Here is a 22907-nt window from a genome sequence, read left to right as displayed (position 1 = left end):
GCTCCATCTTCAACTGGCCCTTCACTGACCTCCCTCATGTGTGCAAGCAGGAAACAACAGCCAAACTAGCCCAACCTACTCTTTCCCCTTCTCAGGGAGGGGAAATTGAACTGTTTCCAACAAGGGATTCTTTTACTTTCACAATCGCTCAGAGAGTGAAACTGTGCAGCATTTCTTTCTGGGCTGAGCCAAGCATTCCTGCCTTGTGTGCCCTGGACCAACCATGGCTGGTAAGAGCATAAGGTCTTGCCCTTTCATCCTCTGCTAAATTGAAATCGTGGGGGTGGCAATTGGGGTGGGATTGAGGACCACGTTGGCTCTGCTTTTCTTTCACTCCCTTGCTCTGCGTTCTCCAAAAATACGCTGCAGGAAGGAATTCCTCTGGAGCTGAGCCAAGGATAAAACACGCTCTGGGCGAGGGAGACCTTTGTTACTTCCCCCAACAACAGCTTCCAGCTTTCTTTGCATATATATATATACTCTTTATCGTATTTGCAGTGCTTGGTTGTGCTGCCTCTATGTAAGCAAACAACGTCAAACCGGAAACGGAAGAGAGAGAGAGAGAAAGCTGTTTCTTGATGGAAGTGTTGTAATTCCCAAACAACCTAATCAAAGACACTGCTGATGGAACACTTAAAAAGCACGGTTGCTCAACTTAACACCCGGGCAAATGCCCCACTGCCCATCCCTAAAGATGTCCCTAATTCCTCCACCCAATGGGTACCCTTCAAAGTCCAAGAAAATGCCTATTTTGGATTGCCTTCTGTGTGTGTGTGTGTGTGTGTGTGTGTGGCATGCAACTTGGCTCCACTCCTTGAAGCATGATGCTACATCCATCTCTTTGCTTCGAGTGCCGCCTTTTTCTTTTAAACGGATGAAGCTTCATTCCCTCGCAACAGTGGAAATCCATGTCTTTTCCCCACCGCTGTTACTTCTACATACAAGGGAAACCCTGCCCTTTCTGAGATTTCTGAACTGGCTGCCCTCAGGGCCAAAGCAGACATTACTTAGAAGGTGCGTCTGGACGCCTTTTCATTTTTACTCTAGAATAGGCAGAGGGGCCCTAACCCAGATTTTTAAAGCCCCTCTACCCCCTGCCTCTGTTCAACAATAAAAATGGTGGTGGTGGGGGACATATTTAAAGTAATGTCTGCTTTGGCCCTGGGTGACCTGTGCTGCCCATGGCGCACCATTTCTCTCCAGGCGTAGGCCCCTGGTCCAGAGGATGATGGGGAGGTGGATTTTGGGGGGTAGCTCAACAGCTGAGCTCCTCCTTTGCCTGCAGAAGGTGCACAGTCCAACCCTGGCCGTCTCCAGGCAAGAGAACCAGGCAGCAGGTGACAAATCCTTCTCGATCCTCCCAGAGTGCAGGACACGGAATAACGGGCTCAAGTTAAAGGAAGCCAGATTCCAGCTGGACATCAGGAAAAACTTCCTGACTGTTGGAGCAGTGCGACAATGGAACCAGTGACCTAGGGAGGTTGTGGGCTCTCCCACACTCGAGGCCTTCAAGAGGCAGCTGGACAGCCCTCTGTCAGGGATGCTTTAGGGTGGATTCCTACATTGAGCAGGGGGTTGGACTCGATGGCCTTGTAGGCCCCTTCCAACTCTGCTATTCTATGATTCTATGATAAAGCCCCTTCTCTCCTGAGACCCTGGAGAGCAGCTAGATCAACACCACTGCTTGTACCTTTGGACTTTCCTTGGGGGTATGGCTGTGCAGGTCAACACAACGAGCCCCTGCAAATTAGCCGCCATGCCACAGACCCTGTTGTGTTTCTCCACGACAGAGAAACTCTCCCCTCTGGGATCCACATCAGAATCATAGAATAGTAGAGTTGGAAGGGGCCTATAAGGCCATCGAGTCCAAGCTAACTGGTTCCATTGTCGTACTGCTCTAACAGTGAGTTTAGCTTCTCGCCAGACCTCAGCACCTCTCTCCCCAGACTGAGAAATCTCTTGTGTCCAACCAGGAGCAGTGCAAAGTCAATCAGTGAATAGGTAGGTCAGGTAGGATGTGAGCTCAAGGCCAAATCCAGCACTCTAGCCCACAGACCACACTGGAGGGTCCCACAAAAGCCCCACAACTTGGATAAAGTTGTGTGGTGGGGAGACACCTGGTTTTCGTTACAGACAAGAAGTTGGGGCAAGTGCGCACGCTGTTTGTGAACGGGGTCAACAAAGCTATCATCAACCAGCTCGTGGACGAACTGCTCTGCAAAGGAGTCCTGAATGAGGAGGAGGGGGACGAGGTGAAGGAGAATCCGAAGAAGCAGGACCAAGCAAGGACCCTGATCGACCACGTGAAGAGAAAGGGCCCCAAAGCCAGCCTGCTCTTCATTGAGCTCCTCCAGTGCCAAGACAGCTGCTTAGCTGAAATGATGGATCTTGCTACCTTCCGCTCAGGTATGTGTCGCCCCCTGCGCCAGCCTCTGTGCTGAACGGCTTGTGGGCCGGAGGTTGCTCACGCGTGTCTTAGAGCCCTTCTTGTTTCTCTCTGGAAACATGATAGTCAACAGCTCAAGACGCAACTCAGAAGCTCAGCTGCTATACAAATCTCTCTCAGCTCCAGGAGGCCCAGTTTGCCAGCAAGTCCGAGACCCCTGTCGAAGCGCCCAGCCGCCAGAGTCCAAAAATGGGATCACGCTTTGCCCTCCGGACCTGTTTCAGAAGATACAAGCCGAGGAAGCTAGTGAGGTGATAACAGCAGGCCTGGTTGGCTGCCGTGGCTGGGTGCTGGCATTAAAGAAGGGCTGTCCAAACTAAGAATGAAAATCCAGCACTCCAGAACTATAGCCAGAGGAAGAAGAACTAGACATTTCTTTAAAGCACGGCTGCGGGATGTGTCGGACTACAACCCCCATCAGCCTTGCCAGCACAGTCAATGGTGAGGGCCGATGGGAATTGTAATCTGACGCATCTGGAGGGGACCAGTTTGGGGAAGGTTGCTTTCTGAGCCCTGGGCTGCTGTTAAAGGGACAAGAGCACGCCAGTGTCTGTCAATCAGGTCAGTTTCAATCCTCTCTACCATGACCCGAAAGTAGACACGGTGTGGAGGGAGCAGGGTGAGAAATAGAGAGAGAGACAGGCAGACAGACAGTTTTCCCCACCCTATCTCTCATAATACTCTTATCGGGGCTAGATTAACACAACAGGCCATAAGTTTATGGAATTTGCTGCCATTTGCCTGGCCTCTCTGGGAAACAGGAAGCCAGAGTAGGACTTTGGGTCTAATCCAGCAGGAGTATTCTTATGTACTTGGAGTCAAACAGAACCTCCCTCTTCAGGGCCAGTCTATCTCTGAATACCAAAGAGGCCTTCAAGAGGCAGCTGGACAACCATCTGTCAGGGATGCTTTAGGGTGCATTCCTGCATTGAGCAGGGGGTTGGACTCGATGGCCTTGTAGGCCCCTTCCAACTCTGCTATTCTATGATTCTATGAATTCTTGGGACGAGCACTGTGGTGGGAAAAGGCGCCTTTGTTGCCTCCATGTCCTGCCCTGCAGGCTTTGCAGAGCCCTCTGCTGGAAAAGGGGATCATGGCCAAAATGGACGCTGAGCTTGATCCAGCGGGCCGTGTTCTCCTCTATTCCTAACCTCTATTTCTGTGGCTGCTGTGAGCTTGGCTGAGCAGGTCTACTTGTGTCCCCTGACAGATCTACCGGATCGAGGACCCGCAGACGCGCACCCGCTTGGCCTTGATCATCTGCAACATCGCGTTTGAGCACTGCCCCAGGAGGAACGGGGCCCAGGTGGATCTGGCCCAGATGACGCTTCTCCTGGAAGGGCTGGGCTACAAGGTGGAGGTGGAGACCAACCTGTGCTCACAGGTAGAGAGATCCTGGGATCGGCGGAGGCAGGGGCCCTTCCTTCACCAGGCCAGCCGCCTCACAAAGCAGCTACCTCAGTCTTCACTTAAGAGCTGCCAGCTCTTTGTCCTGGCTAGGCTCCTCTGCTTTAAGCAGGCAGAGATTCAAGAGAAGCTTTCCTTAGCCCTGTGGTGCCCTTCTGCTGAGTCAACGCTCAGTCGCAGAACACCTGAATTAGGAACAGCGTCAGCGTTGCTTCTTCCTTGCTCGTCTAAAATATCCCAAATGCCGGGACGCCGCTTCCTTTTCTATCTCCCGTAACCGCTGCCCTATCTCAGCTGAAACCACGTGGCCGTAGTTCCGCTGCGGGTGCCGTGGCGAATGTCCTGCTACCTTCTGGCAAGCCTGATGAGCAATTGTCTTCCACTCAATCGAGTTAGGGAAGGGACGGACCCCTCTGTTGCGCATCCCTGCACTGCTGAGGGACGTGGAAGCCCCAAGGAAGGCCCACCATTCCTCCCGTCCGCTCCAAGCTCGGGGGAGGCGAGAAGAGCATTCTGCCGTCCTCATTTGGGGAGGTCAAGAGCAGGATCCGGTTAGAAACAAGCGGTCTCGTGGCGGCAGCAATTCCACACGCCCAGTTCCACTGGGAGATTTAAATGAAGCAATTCTTTGTGGAGAAGGGAGGTGTTTTCGGCCCTCCCAACACTCTAGGTCCAGAAACCAGTGAAGTGTTCACAGAAGAAAGAGAAATTGCAGCAGCAGAGGAGGGAAAGGGCCGTGATTGGGGCAGGGAAGCCCAACGGGATCCACCTCGATCGAGGAGATCCAGGTGTTCTAAGACAGGAATGTTGAACCCTTTTCAGCCCGAGGGCCGAATTTTGTTTCGGAGAAGCTTTCAAGGACTGCCTTCGGGGGGAGGGGGGGAGGCAAAGGCAAAAGGGTACGGCCAAAACTCCAAAAATCCCGGCATATTTTAGCTTAAAGCCACTGCTGCTAATAACTAAGCCTAAAGAGAAGCACAATAGCTGGAAAACCACCAAACGATTGGGGTTGGAGGAGAAGGCGTAGGGTGGGGTCAAGCCAGGGAAAGTGGGGGACCCCGGAGGTTCAGACTGGGAACCCAAGCAAGCGGGGTTTGGCCCACAGACCCGGGGTCCAACACTCCTATTCTAAGAGCCCAAGAGCATCCCTCTAACTCATCGAGCCCCAGTTCCCTCACTGGCTGTTCCTTCCGGCTCCTTGATTCCAGGGCATGACTGATCGTCTGAAGTGCTTCGCAGCTCGGGAGGAGCACAAGACCTCGGACGGCACCTTCCTGGTGCTCATGTCTCACGGCCTTCGGGATGGCCTGTGCGGCGTCAAGAGCCAGGGCCAGCACTCGGACATCCTGTCCATCGACACCATCGTCTCCACCTTCAACAACAAGAACTGCCAGGCCCTCATGGGGAAGCCCAAGGTGATCGTCATCCAAGCCTGTCGAGGAGGTATGTTGCTGGTGCTGAAGCCAATATGTGGGAGGAGAGAAGGCTGACGGGGCTCCGGGGGTAGCATAAATAGCAATGCAAGGAAACCACTTTTAATCAATAGTGCTGCAGTGAAGAACAGATCTGAACTTATTAAGGCACAATCCCTTACTAGTCTTCTCTAGTTCCCCTGAACGGGAACCAATATAATGCAAACAGGAAGCTTTCGAGGAAAGCTACAGCAGCCCTTTAAAACTTCAGTAGTTCTTGACAGCTCGCGCTGGACAGGCTGGTACTACAATTGCAAGTCAATTCCCAAGGGTCAATTCTGAAAAGTGCAGAAAACACTCTAACCATTAGGCAGTGACAAGGGTGGCAATTCCAGAGAAAAGGGCTAGCGTGGAAGCCGCATCGGAGCTGAAAGGAGCTTTGTCCTTGGTCACTGGCCCGCCATTTTGTTTCTCCAGGTAATGATGGGTTTACATACGTGAGCGACTCCACAACACCTACTGCTCTCTCCCCCAACACTGAGGTATGGTCCCCCGAAGGGTATGAGAAGGATGCCATTCAGAAAGTGCATGTGGAAAGTGACTTCATCTGCCTGTATTCCACAACTCCAGGTAAGAAGCTCTTGGAGGAAAGACAGAGCTGGGCAGGTGTCAGGTGTCAGACTGATAGAGCGCCCCCCCCCTCCTCTTTTCACACCGGCTCCATGCATTGCTCTGGGGCCACGCCAGCAGCAGGTCGCTGGACACCCTAATTCATTGGCCAGGGGACAAACAGGCGGCTTCCAGATGGACCTTTTAATGTGCATTGTCCACAGTTCATTGCGGTAATTTCACAGGGGATCCAGACGTCGATGTCGTCATCCATAAGTCATCCGCCTTGATCGCCATTGCTTTGTGACGATAACGTCAAGACCTTTGCGACAGTTTAGCTCTGCGTCCTGCAACAAACAGGGGAGGGGCTGCAGCATAGTGGTACAACCCCTGCTCTGCATGCAGAAAGTCCCAGATTCGAACCCTGGCGTCTCCAGGGAGGGCAGGAAAACCTCCTGCCTGGAAGCGTGGAGAGCCATTGCTGCGCCTCAGTGTCGACAACAAGAGGGACGAATGACCTGATGCAGCGTACATCGGATTTCTACGTTTGCACACAGAAGGTCTCCGTTTCAATTGCCAGCTGAAAGGCTCTTGGACTGTAGGCGACTGAAAAGGCAATAGAGAACTGCTGCTGCTTGTCAGAGCCGGCGGCACTGAGCTAAACCTACAGTCTCCCAATTCAGGATAAAGCGGCTTCATAAATGTCAGGGCCCATAACTCAGGGGTAAAAGATGCAGAATATCTCTGGTTCAGACCTTAGCTTCCAGGGAAGGCTGGTCAGGGGGCATCAGCCCCCCCTCCCCAGAATAGAGCCGCAAAGAGCCAAAGCTCAGACCAATCCCTCCTGTCCCACATCTGAAGGAAACCTTTGAGTTTTGTCCTAAAGTACCTCTAAAGTCCATTCTGGCTGCTGCAGCATCTCCAATTAAAAAGGCTATTGGGTAGGACCCGTGCCTGAGATTTCCATCAGTTTCTGCAGCTTATTATGTCTGGGTTGACGTTGCTTCTCTAGATCACGTGTCCTGGAGAAGCCCCCAAACCGGATCCATCTTCATTGTCCAGCTGATAGAACATATCAAGAAACATGCCTGGAACTGCAACTTGGAAGAGATCTTCCGGAAGGTAAAGGGCCACAAACCCCATCTTTTGTGCTGAAAGTCCACCTTGGAACGGGACTCCTTGGTCCAGGGTCCTGCATGTTCTGCACATGATCTAACAGCTTCCATTTGGTTCCAGTGTAAACAGAGTCCTACTGGATCAGACCAAAACTCCACCTCGGGTAGCACCCTGTTTCTCCTTGTGGTTAATCGGTTGACTCTGGAAATTCCACAGAGAATAATAAGTTCCTGACAGACTTGTTTCTACCCCAAAAATAGGATGGCAGGCTGCCATGACTAGTCTTGGACTACTTTCCTTCTCGGTGGGCTTCTCCTTATTCCTAGTTAACCATTTCTCCCCAGTCTAGTAATATAGGAATGTCTGGGCTAATAAAATATGCTGTGGCCTACTGACTTCTGAAAGGGTGTATGCAAAGCCCTGGGCTCCTCTCTCCCTTTGCACCCCCTTTGTCTAACTGGGCTGGCCGCCTTCGGGGGGCCTGCTCTGAGCTCTCTCCTCTGCCCTCACTCCCCACACCGCAGGTCATGTACTCTTTTGAAAATAACCCGCGCCAGATGCCCACGAAGGACAGGACCACCTTGAGTAGGAAGTTCTACCTCTTCCCGGGCCACTGAAGCCAGGTAGGTGCCTCCGCTTACAGCTCCCCAACCAGACTTTTGGAGATGGGTTTGGGGCAATGGGGTGAGGAACCCCATTGGGTTCTAGGATTTTGAGAGAGGGAGAAAAATGCCCCCCTCTCCACATTCTCCATGCCAGGCATAATTTCGTCCACCTCTATCATGTCTCCCCGTAGCCTCCTTTTTTCCCCAAGCTAAACAATCCCAGCTGATGTAACCTTACCTCATAGGGGAGATGCTCCAGCCCCTTAATCATTTTAGTTGCCCTTTTCTGCACTTTTCCCAGCTCCTTTTTTAGGAGTGGTGACCAGAACTGTACACAGTATTCTAAGCGTGGTGACACCATCGATGTGTATAAGGGCAGTATGACACTGACCGTTTTATTGTCAATTCCTTTTCTTATAACACCTAACATGGAGTTTCCCTTCTTTACAGCGGCCGCACACTGGGTGGACATTTTCATCGAGCTTTTCCACCACAACCCCAAGATCTCTTTCTTGCGCTGTCTGTTTCTTGTTTGTAAAGTATCATGCACTATTATTATTATTATTATTAGTAGTAGTAGTAGTAGTATTAATATGTTTGGAGAGATGTGGACAGGAGGTAGTCATCATAAGACTCTCCAGTAACTACAATAGATGTGCGTTTAGATATTTTATGGAGGCTTCTGTCTAGCAGGCAGCAATTCCATAGGATTTCCACCGTTAGTTATTTAAGCCAGCAGGAGAGGGGGAATGAAACCCTGGAGCAAGCTGGGAGATGCTGGCCTGGGAGTTGTAGTCCAACTCAGCTGGAGGGCAGCAGGTTCGGTAAGGATGGTGTGGATTTGATTGTGATCACAAGGAGGAGACGTCAAATACAGCAATGTAGATAAAGCATTTGGTACAGAAAGAAAAGAGTTGTGTAATAACATAAGTGTCTGATCCAAGATTTTTGTCCAGTTCTTAGTATGTTTTAAATTTCTCCCCTCGAAAAATATATTTTATCCTGAAATGCACTGGGAATAAAGGCTGATTTATGCAGCTGTTTTCTTTCTCTTGTTGAGTCACTTAATTTTTATAAATCCATTCATTCAGTTGAAATCGCAAGAGCCACATAAACAGATTTCTGCATTGCAGCACTACTGCTAAAATGATTGTTTTAAATCAGAAGAGAGGACCAAATACACACACACACCAAACACACACACACACACAGTAAAGCAGCAAATTAATACAAAGTCTAAAAGGTTTCACCACAAGTTATACACCCACATTAAACACAACAGCACAGCATAACACTATGGATGAAAAAGACTGTAATTATAATAATGTCTTTGCTGGCACATTAAGGTGGGTGCCAGGTGAACCTCTCTTGGGATGGTATTCAGCAAGGAGGGGCCACCACTGAGAAGGCCCTTTCTCTCACGGCCACCCATCCTATCTCAAATTGCAAGGCCTGGTGTAGCCTGAAGCTCTTACCACCCTCACGAAGGCTTAGGAGAGGCATTTCATCCTTTTAGAACGGGGGAAAAATGCACCACAGCCAGGAAGACCGCAAACAAATAGGTGCTTGCGGAAAGGGGTGTAGTATCCTGGGACACAGCAGAGAGCCGGATTTGGCCCCTAGACCTGAGATTCCCCACCCCTGATCTCAGGGTCCTGTAGGTTCATATGGGAAGTGCTGATCCTTCAGGTATTGCAGGGTCCTAAGCCTTGAAGGACTGTTAGCATGGGCGAATACATCAGTTTCACCTTGATTTATTTATATATTTTAAAATCTCATCTTCTCCCGAATCTGAAGAACTTGGCGAATTTTGGTAAATTTTCATCTTAAGAAACGAACTGAAACAAAATTCTCACCTCTCTGTACCAGCCTAATTCACAGGATGGGGAGGACCAGGATGTACTTGCCAGCGCTATAGATGTTAAAGATGAGCCTGTCAGGAATAAAAGAGGTGGCAATTAAGCACTAATAAGGTTGACAACATCTCATTGGGTTCACGCAACACACTAACTCACAGTCAGTGGTTATGTGTGGGTTGTTTGTTGAACTGTGGATTAACCATGCAGTATGGCTGATTTTTCTTGAACAAGCCACCTTGAGAACTCATGCTTTTTTGATCGGTTGTTCAGGGTGGTTAACAAGCCACCCTGCAGAAGAAAATGCCCTGGGTTCAGACAACATGCTAACCCACAGTTCAACAAACAACCCACGGTTCAAGAACAACCCATACACAATCACTGTGTGTGGGTTAGCGTGTTGTGTGAACAGCCCGTGTAACACGCCAACCTTTGCAACTCTGCTATAGTTGGGATATTAGAACGGACGGCCTCGCTCGCATTCAGTAATCCGGGGGAAGAGTATTATTATGAATCTGGCTTTGATTGTGTGAGGAATGTTATGGAGGATCCAGATGTCGTCATCTTCCATTTGTAACCATCCCATGGTTTCCCACTGCTGCTTTTATCTTTCCACAAAAGCAAAGGGTAATGAGGGAAAGATAGAATAACTGCAAAATGCCTTTTTATATAGCGCAGCTCATTCCCACCTTGCACTGCCTCTCATTAGGGTGGGAATCCATCGAACTGGCTAGTTACCATATATTGGCTCACCAGGCAAAATGAACTGGGGTTGTTGTAGCAACAGAAGGGGGGGTTCCAGTAATTTCTTCATGTTCCTGGCCCGGCTGTTGCCATATAATTATCCCTGCCAACCCTCCCCCCCCCCCATTATTTTTCCTCTTGCGGCAAAAAAAGATAATAAATTATTGTTATCATGAGAAAGGACCCCAGTTTTATGACTCTTAGGGATCTGACAAGTCTTCCTTTCATTTGTTAACTCCTTATAGTTGTTTAAGAAGATTCAGGTTTCAATTACATTTCATAAAGAAAGAAAAGAAAGAGAGAATGTATGTTGCCCTTGGAAACTCATAAAGGTAAGCACGGAAGGCCAAGGAAGAATTAAAAAGGGGAATGAGGGAAGAGGCAGTTGAGAACTGTAGTTTCCTGAAATAAGAAAAGCAGGTGGATGACAAATAAGGGCCCAATCCTATTTATTTATTTATTTATTAAATTTATATACCGCCCCATAGCTGAAGCTCTCTGGGCGGTTTACAAAAAAATCCTATGCATGTTTAGACAAGAGAAAGGACCAAACTCCCAGCTTTCCCCAGTCAGCATGCTGGCTGGGAATTGTAGCCCCCCCCCCCCCCGCCCCGCCCCATCATGGCTGACTGGGGAATGCTGGGAGTTATAGGCCTTTCTGTCTGTCTGGGGAATGCTGGGAATTGTAGGCCTTTCTTTCTTTCTGTCTGGGGATTGCTGGGAATTATAGGCCTTTCTGTCTGTCTGGGGAATGCTGGGAATTGTAGGCCTTTCTTTCTTTCTGTCTGGGGATTGCTGGGAATTATAGGCCTTTCTGTCTGTCTGGGGAATGCTGGGAATTGTAGGCCTTTCTTTCTGGCTGGCTGGGGAATGCTGGGAGTTATAGGACTTCTTTCTGTCTAAACATGCATAGGATTGCACCTTAAATTTCTGAATTTTTCTAATTAAATTCCTAATTATTACTTCAACAATTATCATTAATACTATTCCAACAATGCCATTATAATGAATATCAGCACGCTTAAGATTGAAGATAGCCCATAGTATGAATATAAAAGTGCGCAAACTTCGCATGTATGTAGGGATACATAAGCACATTCATTGCTCTAGCAGCATTAATATTAATAATGTGTTGTCATATTATTAATATTAATTATTAATTACTCTAACATCATCATTAGTAATTATTACTGTGACTATCAATATTAATTACTAATTACTATAACAGTATTTCTTTTAATAATTATTAATTACTATAAGATTAATTGCTGTTATTCATTATTATTACCTCATTATTTATTTATTTATTTATTTATTACCTCATGAAATATTATTAGAATTAATATACTGTCCAACTGTGGGTTTTGCTTTCCCACGCTCCCAGGGGTCAACAAGGCCATCCTTATCCTTGTTTCTCTATATTAGAGCCCAATATTAATGAGGTATATTAATTATGCAAATGAACAAAAGCCCAGAGAGGCCGGGGGTGACCAAAGAGCCATCTGACTCCGCCCACTCGTTTGCGCACACTCTGATTGGTCCAGACCAGCCAACGCCCCGCCTCCCCTTTTGATTGGCTTGAAATAGAGGCGTAGTGGAGGGCGGGGCTGGCTGGGTGAGGAGAGGCCGAAGTCGCCTCTCCGCCAAGCTAGCCAGGCGCGCCTCTCTCCTCAGCCAATCAGCCAGCGCTTCTCATTCCCCTCCCTCCTTTTGACAGCGCTGAGCGGACGTGGGCGCTTCTTCCCCCCCAAACTCTCTGTCCCTCCTCCGGATTGGCTGGCATGAAGGACGCGCTGTGATTTCTCATTGGCCGCCGCAAACCGCCCTTCCCCCCTCCTTCACTCCTTTCGCCTCCCCGCTCTCCTTATCGCGCGCCGGAGACGGTCGACTGGCGGGCGCGCGGGCCAATCGGAGGGCGCGCGAGGGGCGCGGTCGCCCTGAGGCGGGGCGGGGCCTGGCCCCGGATTGGCTCCGCGCGGCGGGCGCGGATTGGCTGCCGGTGGGCGCGGCGAAGCGGGTGGGCGGGAGCTGCACGCGGCGCCTGAGGTGGGCGCAGCGCCGTCAGCGGGAGGCGGAGGCGGAGGAGGAGCAGCGGCAGCGGCAGCGGCAGCAGCGCAGGTGAGCGGACCCCGCGCCCGCCCCGCCCCCTCTCCTCGGGGCGTCCCCTCGCGCCGCCAGGCCTCGGCCTCCCAGGGCCTCACGGGCGCCGCCAGGCCTGCGGGCCTCAGGACCAGGCCCAGCGCCGCCCCAGGGCTGCTGTCAATCCCGGGCGCGCGAGGGGGAGGAGCCCCGCGAGGCCACGCCCCCGGCCTCCCCCGGCCACGCCCCCTCCGCACGGGCACAACGACCCTGCAGAGGCGGCTCTGCATATGCGCAGGGGGTTGCCGTGAAGATCGGCATCCCTCCCTCCGCCCTGGGCGTGAGGCAGTGAGCAGCGCAGCCCCTCGCCACGTCCTCGCAGGGCCGGCAGAAGGCGCTCTGCACATGCTCAGGGGGTTACCATTACAGCTGATCCTGGGTGTTGGCCATCAGCCTGTGGAGGCATCCCCGCAGGGTTGGCAGAAAGTACTCTGTACATGCTCGAGGGTGGGGTGCCATCAAAATTTGCATTTGTCAATCAGTCCTGGGCATAAGATGGGGAGGAGTCCAAGGAGGCCCTGCCCCTCGCAACATTCTCGCAGTCGGCAGAAGGTGCTCTGCACGTGCTCAGGGGGTTACCATTACAGCTGATCCTGGGTGTTGGCCATCAGCCTGTGGAGGCATCCCCGCAGGGTTGGCAGAAAGTACTCTGTACATGCTCGAGGGTGGGGTGCCATCAAAATTTGCATTTGTCAATCAGTCCTGGGCATGAGATGGGGAGGAGTCCAAGGAGGCCCTGCCCCTCGCAACATTCTCGCAGAGTCGGCAGAAGGTGCTCTGCATGTGCTCAGGGGGTTACCATTACAGCTGATCCTGGGTGTTGGCCAGCCTGGCCACCAGGCTGGGGGGAGGCCATACCCCTCAAAGTCTCCCGTAGAGTCCGCCAAAGGTGCTCTGAACGTGTTCAGGGGGTTACCATAAAAATGTGTATTTGCCACTCAGTTCTGGACGTGAGACAGGGAGGTGTCCCGGAAGGCTGTGCCCTGTCCCCACAGAGTCAGTAGGATGATCAGGGGTCTGGAAACAAAGCCCTATGAAGAGAGACTGAAAGAACTGGGCATGTTTAGCCTGGAGAAGAGAAGATTGATGGGAGACATGAGAGCACTCTTCAAAGACTTGAAAGGTTGTCACACAGAGGAGGGCCAGGATCTCTTCTCGATCCTCCCAGAGTGCAGGACACGGAATAATGGGCTCAAGTGACAGGAAGCCAGATTCCGGCTGGACATCAGGAAAAACTTCCTGGCTGTTAGAGCAGTACGACAATGGAACCAGTTACCTAGGGAGGTTGTGGGCTCTCCCACGCTAGAGGCCTTCAAGAGGCAGCTGGACAACCCTCTGTCAGGGATGCTTTAGCGTGGATTCCTGCATTGAGCAGGGGTTGGACTCGATGGCCTTGTAGGCCCCTTCCAACTCTGCTATTCTATGATTCTATGAAGGCACTTTGCACAAATCTGTCAGGGGGATGCTGAGTGACAGGCCTCGCTCTCACAAATCAATTGAACTTTCTTCATTAGGTGTGCAGAGTGCTTTTCAGCACAGGCCTCTCTCTGTTTCTCATCCAGTTTCTAGTCATTTCTTAAAAGAAGTGGGAGGTGCTTTCTTTTTTTCTATCCTTTCTTCATTCATTTATTTAAAACATTTTTATCCCACTTCTCAGTCAAAAAGGCTCCTGGGAGCAGCTTACATACAGTCAGTAAAAACTTGACAGTCCCTGCCTGCAGGATTACAATCTTAAAAATACGTGACACAAAAGGGAATACATGACATAATAGGAAAAAGGGATGGGGAGAAAGGGAGAAAGCAAGTGGTCTTTCTAACATGTTTCATTTGGCCTCAGAGGATGCAGACAACACACACACACACACATGTGCGTGCCCAAATCACAAAGAATAAGCACCAAGGTTTAATACAGTGCTTTGCACACCTGCAGGTTGGCCTGGGTTTTGTTTGTTTGTTTTTCTATACCACCTTGTTGAAACCCTCAAGGACTTTTATTACTATTTAAAATAATAGCTTACAGGTTTTAAAACTTATAAGCGATGCAAATTGTAGCTGGTTAATCAGTTAAAAACCTTTTTGTTGGCTCCAAAGGCAGCCGGCATTGATCAGGCAGCAATTAAAAACATTAATTATATGTAAGTATGTATAAAGGTACAGCTGGCAAATAAAATGGGCAGTGCCCACGAAAGCCTGAGCCAGAAATGTGTTAGACTTTAAGGTGCTACAATGCTATGAAAATTATTAAGAAGAGGCATTCTTCTTTGCTTTTATATGTAGGTGGGGACGCCTCTTTGAAGATGGTGCCTGCTGTGATATGTAATGCCCTGTGTAAAAACAAATATTGCTTTTTTATGTGCAGGTTTTAACAGATTTGGAGCACAATCCTATGCACGGAGTTGTAGGACATATTTTTCTGTCTAAACATGTATAGGATTTCACCCTTACAGAGGTAAGTTCCACTGAGTTCAGTGGGGCTTAACTCCCAGTTACGTATGTATAGGATTTCAACATTAATTGATTAAAGCAGCACGATCCTAAGGATTTTTATTTGAAAAGAAATCCTACTGCGTTTAGTGGGGCTTATTCACAAGTGACAGCCCTACTTACAGTTGAATAGATAAAAATAGAAAGCTGGCATATCACCATGAAGGCCTGCCTTCTCCATGACATGAGGCTAGTATTCTGTGTGCAGAGAACTTTTTGTTTTTGCCTGCAGGAGCATTCAGCCGTGTGGGTCCAACACATGTCCAGTTCATGAATCCAGTAAACAAATTCATGTCCTCGTTCTCTGCTGTTTTGTGAGAAGGTGGCTGTGTCCCCTCCATGTGAATGCATGTGCTCAGTGCTGCATATTTCAACCAAGGCAGACTCCAGAGGTTGCCCCCTTGAACGGAGGAAAGAACAGAGTGCTGAAAGACGCTCTGCACAGGTTCAGCGGACAGGTTGATATAGTCAAAGATGCATGCGTACTCTATGACTGAGTTCAGACGACACGCTAATCAGTGAGGGGTGGTGGTAATAGGAACAAAATGGAAGTCAACCATTGAGTAGCATGTCGTCCGAACTCAGCCTATGTGTGTTTCACTTTTAATTTGAGACACGCCTGAAGTTGATGTTCCTCTGAGCTGCAAGCCCTGGTCTGTCATGGGCTCCTAGGTGGAAAAATGCTTGAGTACAAGTGTACTATGGTATATGAGAATTACACAGGCTTATATATTTTTTTCTATAAGGATTCTTTTAAAACGCACATGTTCATGGACATTTCCCAATTGTTGATTGTGTAATTTTTTTGAGGAAGAAGTACTGAAAAATGCATGCATACCTGAGTACAACAGGTGCCATACCTGATGACTGTGTTCTGCATGTGTCGAGAGTCTTCTCTTTGCATGTTGCAGGGTTGAGCCAACGCTTTGACATTGCCGGAAGCTGCATGTAGACCATTTGTCAGACTACTTGTAATCTAGCCCAGTGTGGCTCAGGCAAATAGAGTCTTTTACATCACCTGCTTTCTGGTCCTTTTAACTAGAGGTGTCATGGGGTGAACCCAGGACCTTTGATGTTCAAAATGTCTGCCATGACACTGGGCCATGGTTCCACCCCAGGACTGTAGCTCTGATGAATTATGAACCTTGGCTTCATGAGGGCCGTAGGGTGTGATGAGGTGAAGGTTGTTGTGTGCTGGGTGCTTACTTTTCGAATGCGAGGACTCGAAACTACTCCCACTGTTCTGTCTTCCTCAAACCCAGATGCAGATGTGTGGGAGGGATGCATTGCACACAGGGTGAAGTAGTTCAATTTTCACTCTGTTGTTAAATACACTCAAGGAGATACCAAGTTTGACGCCTCCAGGATGTGTGTTTATCAGCTGCTTAATTCCTAAAATCTGCAGTATCCGGACATGGCGCACATCCACAATTCCTGAGGCGTGAGGGAGGTGAGTTTTGTATGGATGGTTACCTAGTAGTGATTCAAGGAAATAACTTCATTTTCTAAGAGAGCCTTCCCAAAACTGGTGCCCTCCAGAAGTGGGGATGATGGGAGTTGCCGTGGGCACCAGGTTGGGGGACTCTATTGTAGGAGGTGCTTTCACTTTCATTATGGCGACTGTTCCTTCATGCATTCCAGATCGGATTCTGTAACATTCAAAACAGATCCTAGGCCTCCGTCTGACTCTGTGTGGGTGTGTGCAGAATGCAGTGTGCTTAATTTCTAAAATGGGAAGTGCCTGGAGTCCTTCCCTCTAAACTCTAGGGACTGGTTGTGTTTATGGCCTTAAGGCTTCTCGTGAACATTGAGGGATACTCTTTACTGCCAGAACCAAAGAACCGGAGGACTGGAAGGTCGTGGCGTGGGCGATCTAGTCCAATTTCCAATTACCACTATTCCACATCATTTGCATCTTAAGAAATCGTCTGCAAAAGCTTCTGCTGCAATAGATCCATTAGTTTTAAGGCACCACCAGACTCTTTGTCTCCCCTTCTGGAATTTATTCCACATTCTAAGGCTTCATCTCAGGCCTTAGCTAGACCTAAGGTTTATCCCGGCATCGTCCCTGGGTCATCCCTGTTCATGTATATGATACACAGGATATCCCGGGAGCAGCAGGCAGGGATGACCCCGGGACGATCCCGGGATAAACGTTAGGTCTAGCTAAGGCCTCCGTTTCCAGTTGCTTAGCAAAACCTTCTCCTGAGTCATGCTAACCTTGCCTTACCTGACCCTCCACTGCCACCTGACCCTCCCTTGACCTAGCCTCACTTCATATTGTCATCATCAGTCCCTTGTCTTATCCAGATCCCTGGGCAAGGCTGTGTTACATACTATGTTTCTGTACAGCCCTTCCTTGTCATAATCCCAGATGGATGTGTATGTGCGATTGTGGTTACTCCTTGGTAAAACGAAAGCAGCCAATGGCTCCCCCTCCTCCTCATTTTGCATGCTTCATATCTGTGTGTGGATGTTCAGCCATTATCCAAGGCTGAGTACTTTGTGCAGAAAACGAACCGTGCGCACAGCTCTTTGGTTTTAAAACCATCTTTTAAGTACTTGAACATTTGAAATCACCTCTCGCTCCGAAGTATAGCTTCTCTTCTACATTTTATTTTAGCTTTTGCATTTTTTGCTCTACTTTTCCCTCTTATACAGCTTACCTAACTCAGCTGTATCTGAGAGTCAGCCCCACTGAACTCAGTGGGGCTTATTTCTGAGTTGATATGTAAATGGTCATAGAATATGTAAATGATCATAGAATCATAGAATAGCAGAGTTGGAAGGGGCCTACAAGGCCATCGAGTCCAACCCCCTGCTCAATGCAGGAATCCACCCTAAAGCCTCCCTGACAGAAGGTTGTCCAGCTGCCTCTTGAATGCCTCTAGTGTGGGAGAGACCACAACCTCCCTAGGTAATGTTAACCTAGGGAGTGTTAGGTAACGTTAGATAGCACTGTAAGTGTTAACATAATCGAACACAATAATTAGGACACAAATGATAAGCAACAAAGCAGATGGAACGTTCTAGAGAATGCAGTTAAATTAAAAACATAAAATACAAACAACAAACAGTGATAAAACTGCACATAATAAAACCAAGATAATACCAGCAGCAAAGGATAAAAATAATGCATCATGTGAAACCAAAGTAAAACCAGCAGCGCAATAAAACTGTGAAGATGTAAAAGCACTAAAGGCAATTCTTTAAATGCTTGGGGAAATAATTGGTGTAACCCCCAAATGAGGAACAGATAGTATCTGCAGTGCAGGGACCACCCACAATCCGTATTCAAATTGTCTGGTTGCGCAATAAATTCCGGTTTTGCAGCTTTTCATTTCAACTCTACTTCGATTCTCTCTCTTCCCCCCCCCCTCCCCATTTTACTTAACTGTAGTAAAGTGAAGGACAGATTGACAGGAAGTTCATGGAAACTGAAATGCTTAGGGGGGATTTTTAAAATGTCATTTAGTTTTGCTGTCAACAAAGTCTCCCAAACATATGATTATTTGGGGGGGGGGAAGGGAGGCCTTAATTGTGCGTTTGATTCCTGGCGTGTTTCAAATATTAGAAAACAAAACGAAAACCTCTTCCTCGGGGTCACTCAAGACAATTCCTAAAGGTTGAACTGCCCAGTTCGGGCTGTACACCCCTCTCTTCTTGTGTGTGGACTTGATGGGAGGAGGGGGACCCTGGTCACAGTCCCACCTGCCCAGGACAGGTTAAGACGAACATGCAAGTTGGAGAAGTTTCTCTTCATTTAGAATGTTTACATGCACACTTTCTGCCCAGAGGACTCCACGGCTGCCATCTTGTATCCGTTTACCTGGGAGTAAGTCCCATTGAACTCAGTGGGACGTGCTTCGGAGTGGACACGTATAGGATTGTGCTACAAATAAGTAAGCCTCGCTCAGCTTCCCCCGTAAGAGGCTCTTCTCTAGTTTGTTTTATTTTAAATATTAAATAACGCATTATCACAATAGGATCTAGGGCAGTTTACAAGCTGAATCGCCCAATTCTTATTCATCCAGGACAGCGGGAGCTCCTCAGGATGGGACAGTGCTGGTATGAGATCGTGGTGCCATCTTTTGTTGGGAAGGCACAAGAAAAGAGATGTTGTTTTTGGTAAATCTCCCCCCCAAAACAATTTCTATTCAGTTTTCTTTTATTTTCTTCTCCCTTCAGGAAAATGTCATTTTCCAATACACTCAGGCGCTTGCGAACGGACAAGGACTGAAACTTTGCAAGGTATTTTAATTACTTATTACTTCAGTGCTGCTTTTCAATTTACCACATGAAAAACTATACATCCTTCGAAGTCTGACCCTAACAGCACTGTGAATTCTCCAGGTTTGAGCCAAAACGCCCTCATTTCCCCAGTCGTCAACGCCTCACCCTAGCCCATTAAGGCAAACAATTATTGTTTCGTATTATGGGTCCACAGTCCTGTTTGAACACAGCCATCAGCGAGACAGTGTTTGGAAAATTTCACAAAAATTCATCCTGGCTCTTAAGTTGTTACCGTAGGAGTCAGCTGTCTCCAACCTGATGCCCTCCAAATGTTTTGGACTTCAACTTCCCTCAGTCCCAGCTTGTGAGGACAATGGTCAGAAATTCTGGGAGTTGTGGTCCAAAACATCTGGAGGTTGAGGAAAGTTGGGCTTCGTTGGCCTGAGTAATGGAGGAAGTGATACCAGAGTGGGAGGGGACAGGATGGTTATGGAAAGAGGCAGCGGAACTCTTCATCACATTGGATTGTGCCTGAGGTTGCTTCCAGGTGGAGGCCTCCTAGTGTGAAGACCTTGGGCAGCTATTCCGTCTTCTTCTCCTAAACAGATTTTTTGCTGTAAGAAAAGAAAAAGTTGGAAGAAACGGTGGGAAAACATGGGAGGGTTATTACTGGAACACAACATCTGGACACGTGCGCACCAACAGCGATAAAATTCTGTGAATGAGGCAGGGCAGTGGCGAAATAAATAAAAGCTTTGTCTAGGAGCACCTCAAGAGACAAAACGTTCTTACATATACGAGAGACGTATAGAACACACTTCCATAAGGGACAGTGATCTCTCCTCTGCTCCTAGAAACCCTCACAGTGCGCCTGGAGTAAAAAAAATCCACATGGATGAAATGTGTTTGCATTCATCTCTGCGGCTGCTTCCTCTTAGCTGGCTGATAGCGAGGAACTGAAACAGCAGCCCGGCCTTTTTTGCTCTGCTAAACTTCCTATTTAGCCCTCGCTCCCGTTGTGTTCCTAAATGACATTCAGGAGCTGAAGCCGACTCTAGGAGTAGATTCCTGGACTTTGTTCTGTCACCTTAGCCGTTTGTAGGAGAGGGAGGACTTTAACCATTCGCTCCCTCTCTCCGTGCCTTCCTGGTCAGTTTTGGTATTTAGTCTGGGTGCAGCACTGCACGATGGCCTCATAGCATTCCCACAGTTTGGCACTTTAAGGGGTGGCGGTGGTGGTGGTGGGGAGTCCACTGGAAGGAGGCCCTGGTGACAGCACACTCGAAACAGCGTTGCTTCTGATTGCATCCAGGTCTGACACAGGCTTCCTTTTCTCTCCCCCACTACTCCAAATAGGTGGATTGTGAGCAGCTCCAAAGAGTCGACAGAGGGGGCTGGCGCCCAGAGAACGACCATGGTGAGCGATCTTCCTGTCCCGTCCCGTCTTAATTCCACTCTGCTCTGAGCTTGGTTGCCTGCTTGTGTGCATGTTTGCTTTCTGCAGCAGGGCCTGAAAGACAGGAAACAAGAGCTAAGGAGGAACTGATACATGAACAGGGATTGCACAATCGAAGCAGCTGTGGCGTGGCTTTCTTTGGATAGGAAGTTTTCCAAGTTGCTTGCTTGCTACTTGCCACTTACACACACACACATGCACACACACACAGAGATCACAGGCCCAGTTTGCACATAACGACAACCTACGGGTCGTTTAACCCATGGCTTGTCAGGATCAAGTCTGCCTCCCTTCTGCTTTGCTAATCGACTCCAGAACAACCCCGTTCCTGGGTTGTTAGTTGTGACATCCAAACCCAGAACTCTGGTTTGTTGAGGATTAAACAACCCAGAGCTTGAACCCATGGTTTGTTTTTGAATTAAAAGTCTGGGTTTGATTAACCCTCAACAACCCAGGGTGCTGGATTTAGGGAGGTCCCGGGTTGTTTAGCAAAGCAGATGGAAAGTGGAAATGCTGAGCGGATGGGAAGAAGCATGCTTGCTCCTTCCTATGTGGCCCTGCCAATTCATGGGTTGTTTAAAGCCAGTTCTCAGTGTACTGGAAACACAGGCCCAGTTCAGAGGCCGTGGTAGGCCAGAATTGCTATTCATCACTCTTGCTTGGCTTCTGATGCTAAACAAACAGGGAGCCTCCATCCGTAGTTTGTTTCCTGTTATATCCAAACCAGGACCTCTGGCTTGTTCCTCCCCAAACAAGCCAAAATCCCGGGGCAAGAACAAACCCTGGCTTACAATTCTGTCTTGTTTTGGGTGGAACAAGCCACAGGTCCCGGTTTGTACCTAAGAGGAAACCACGGATAGAGGCTCCCTGGTTTGTTTAGCTGCTCCTGCTGGCAGGACGAGCCAAGTGGGAGCGATCGTGCCGCATGTGCCAGCGCACCTCCCCGTTCTCAGCCGTTCGGGCTTTCCCTCACGTGTGAATGTGGCCGTAGGGAAGGACGTAGCTTGCAGTCTGCTTTGTAGAGACAGGACAGAGGCTGCAGAGAGAGGCCTGCTGGCCATAAGTAGAATCATAGAATCATAGAATAGCAGAGTTGGAAGGGGCCTACAAGGCCGTCGAGTCCAACCCCCTGCTCAGTGCAGGAATCCATCCTAAAGCATCCCTGACAGATGGTTGTCCAGCTTCCTCTTGAAGGCCTCTAGTGTGGGAGAGCCCACCACCTCCCTAGGTAACTGATTCCACTGTCGCACTGCTCTAACAGTCAGGAAGTTTTTCCTGATGTCCATCCGGAATCTGGCTTCCTTTAACTTGAGCCCGTTATTCCGTGTCCTGCACTCTGGGAGGATCGAGAAGAGATCCTGGCCCTCCTCTGTGTGACAAACTTTTAAGTATTTGAAGAGTGCTGTCATGTCTCCCCTCAATCTTCTCTTCTCCAGGCTAAACATGCCCAGTTCTTTCAGTCTCTCTTCATAGGGCTTTGTTTCTAGACCCCTGATCATCCTGGTTGCCCTCTTCTGAACCAGGAGAGGGAACGAGGGGGAACTGCATCCCGGGGTTTTTAGAAGGAGCACTTTAGATGGCAGATGTGTGGGCAGGGCTCTCTTTGTATCATTTTGCACAGCACTTAATCTAATTTATAGGGGCCAACTAAATTGTTGTTATTACATTCTTAAGAGAGACAGCTGGAAGGAGAGGCCCGAATTTCTTTGCTGCTATAAGGGACATTGATCCCGGCTTAAGTGCAGAGGCATGAGGGGAGGAGCATGGGCTTTTCACGGCGGAGTCTCAGGTTCAATCCCTGACATCTCCAGATAAAAAAAAATCTCTGGTAGCTGAGCTGGGAACTTGGCTGAGCCATTTGAAGGAGATGTTTCTGGGTTGAAAGGATAGCTGCTCTGACCTTCTGTAGAAGTAGCTTCACGTCCCCTGGATATGGTGTTATAGTGCAGGCCTTTCCCAGCCTGGTGCTCTTTAGCTGTCTTGGACTGCAAGTCTCTGGCTGGGAATGATGGGACTTGCAGTCCAGGACGGCATGCTGGCTGGGAATGATGGGACTTGCAGTCCAAGACAGCTAGAGAGCACCAGGCTGGGGAAGGTGGCCATGGTGTGAATTCTTCTGTGACTTCAAGAACTTCCAGCCACAGGTTTACGAGGCAGGAGTTTGGGATGTGCGCGCACCCATGTATTTTTCTGCGGCAATGTGGGTTGGCTGTTGACAGGCGGGGAGAAGGCTTTGAAGTACGAATGTGCTGTGTCAGAGCCTCTGGAACGGTGTTTCGCAAAATGGCCTTGGTTTGTGCTTGACGTGCGAGTGTACACTTTCGGACAAATTGAAATATACGTTAACGGGGGGGAGGGGGCAAGCCCCGTGTGCCGAGATGAGGGGTGTGTGTGTGCTTT

General features: G+C 49.0%; 2 protein-coding genes across 2 annotated transcripts in view; both read left to right on the top strand.

Moving 5' to 3' along the window:
• Positions 1–136: 136 nt before the first annotated feature.
• LOC134412639 (caspase-1-like) lies at positions 137–8637 on the top strand. The gene is made up of 9 exons (XM_063146590.1): positions 137–230; positions 2134–2406; positions 2567–2697; positions 3657–3830; positions 5062–5296; positions 5743–5895; positions 6887–6996; positions 7515–7613; positions 8046–8637. Exons 1-8 carry the CDS (start codon positions 224–226, stop codon positions 7605–7607), a joined length of 1176 nt encoding a protein of 391 aa, XP_063002660.1. The 5' UTR covers positions 137–223; the 3' UTR covers positions 7608–7613; positions 8046–8637.
• A 3603-nt stretch (positions 8638–12240) lies between these two features.
• Positions 12241–22907, top strand: part of MTMR4 (myotubularin related protein 4) — a 43918-nt gene continuing 33251 nt past the window's right edge. Inside the window, exons 1-3 of the mRNA XM_063146728.1 lie at positions 12241–12313; positions 19007–19069; positions 20408–20468. Coding sequence (XP_063002798.1) covers positions 20466–20468 — 3 coding nt within the window. The 5' untranslated portion in view covers positions 12241–12313; positions 19007–19069; positions 20408–20465. The remainder of the gene's footprint in view (positions 12314–19006; positions 19070–20407; positions 20469–22907) is intronic.

Source organism: Elgaria multicarinata, chromosome 22 (genome assembly GCF_023053635.1).
Source record: "Elgaria multicarinata webbii isolate HBS135686 ecotype San Diego chromosome 22, rElgMul1.1.pri, whole genome shotgun sequence".
NCBI lineage: Eukaryota > Metazoa > Chordata > Lepidosauria > Squamata > Anguidae > Elgaria > Elgaria multicarinata.
Note: the sequence above shows the minus strand (reverse complement) of the source record. Positions and strands in the feature narration are given on the sequence as shown.

Excerpts from the sequence above, each read along its gene's own strand:
- LOC134412639 (XM_063146590.1), top strand. Across the intron at positions 2,407-2,566 it reads TCTTGCTACCTTCCGCTCAG|CTCCAGGAGGCCCAGTTTGC; the intron begins GTATGTGTCGCC and ends AATCTCTCTCAG. Across the intron at positions 6,997-7,514 it reads TGGAAGAGATCTTCCGGAAG|GTCATGTACTCTTTTGAAAA; the intron begins GTAAAGGGCCAC and ends CCCACACCGCAG.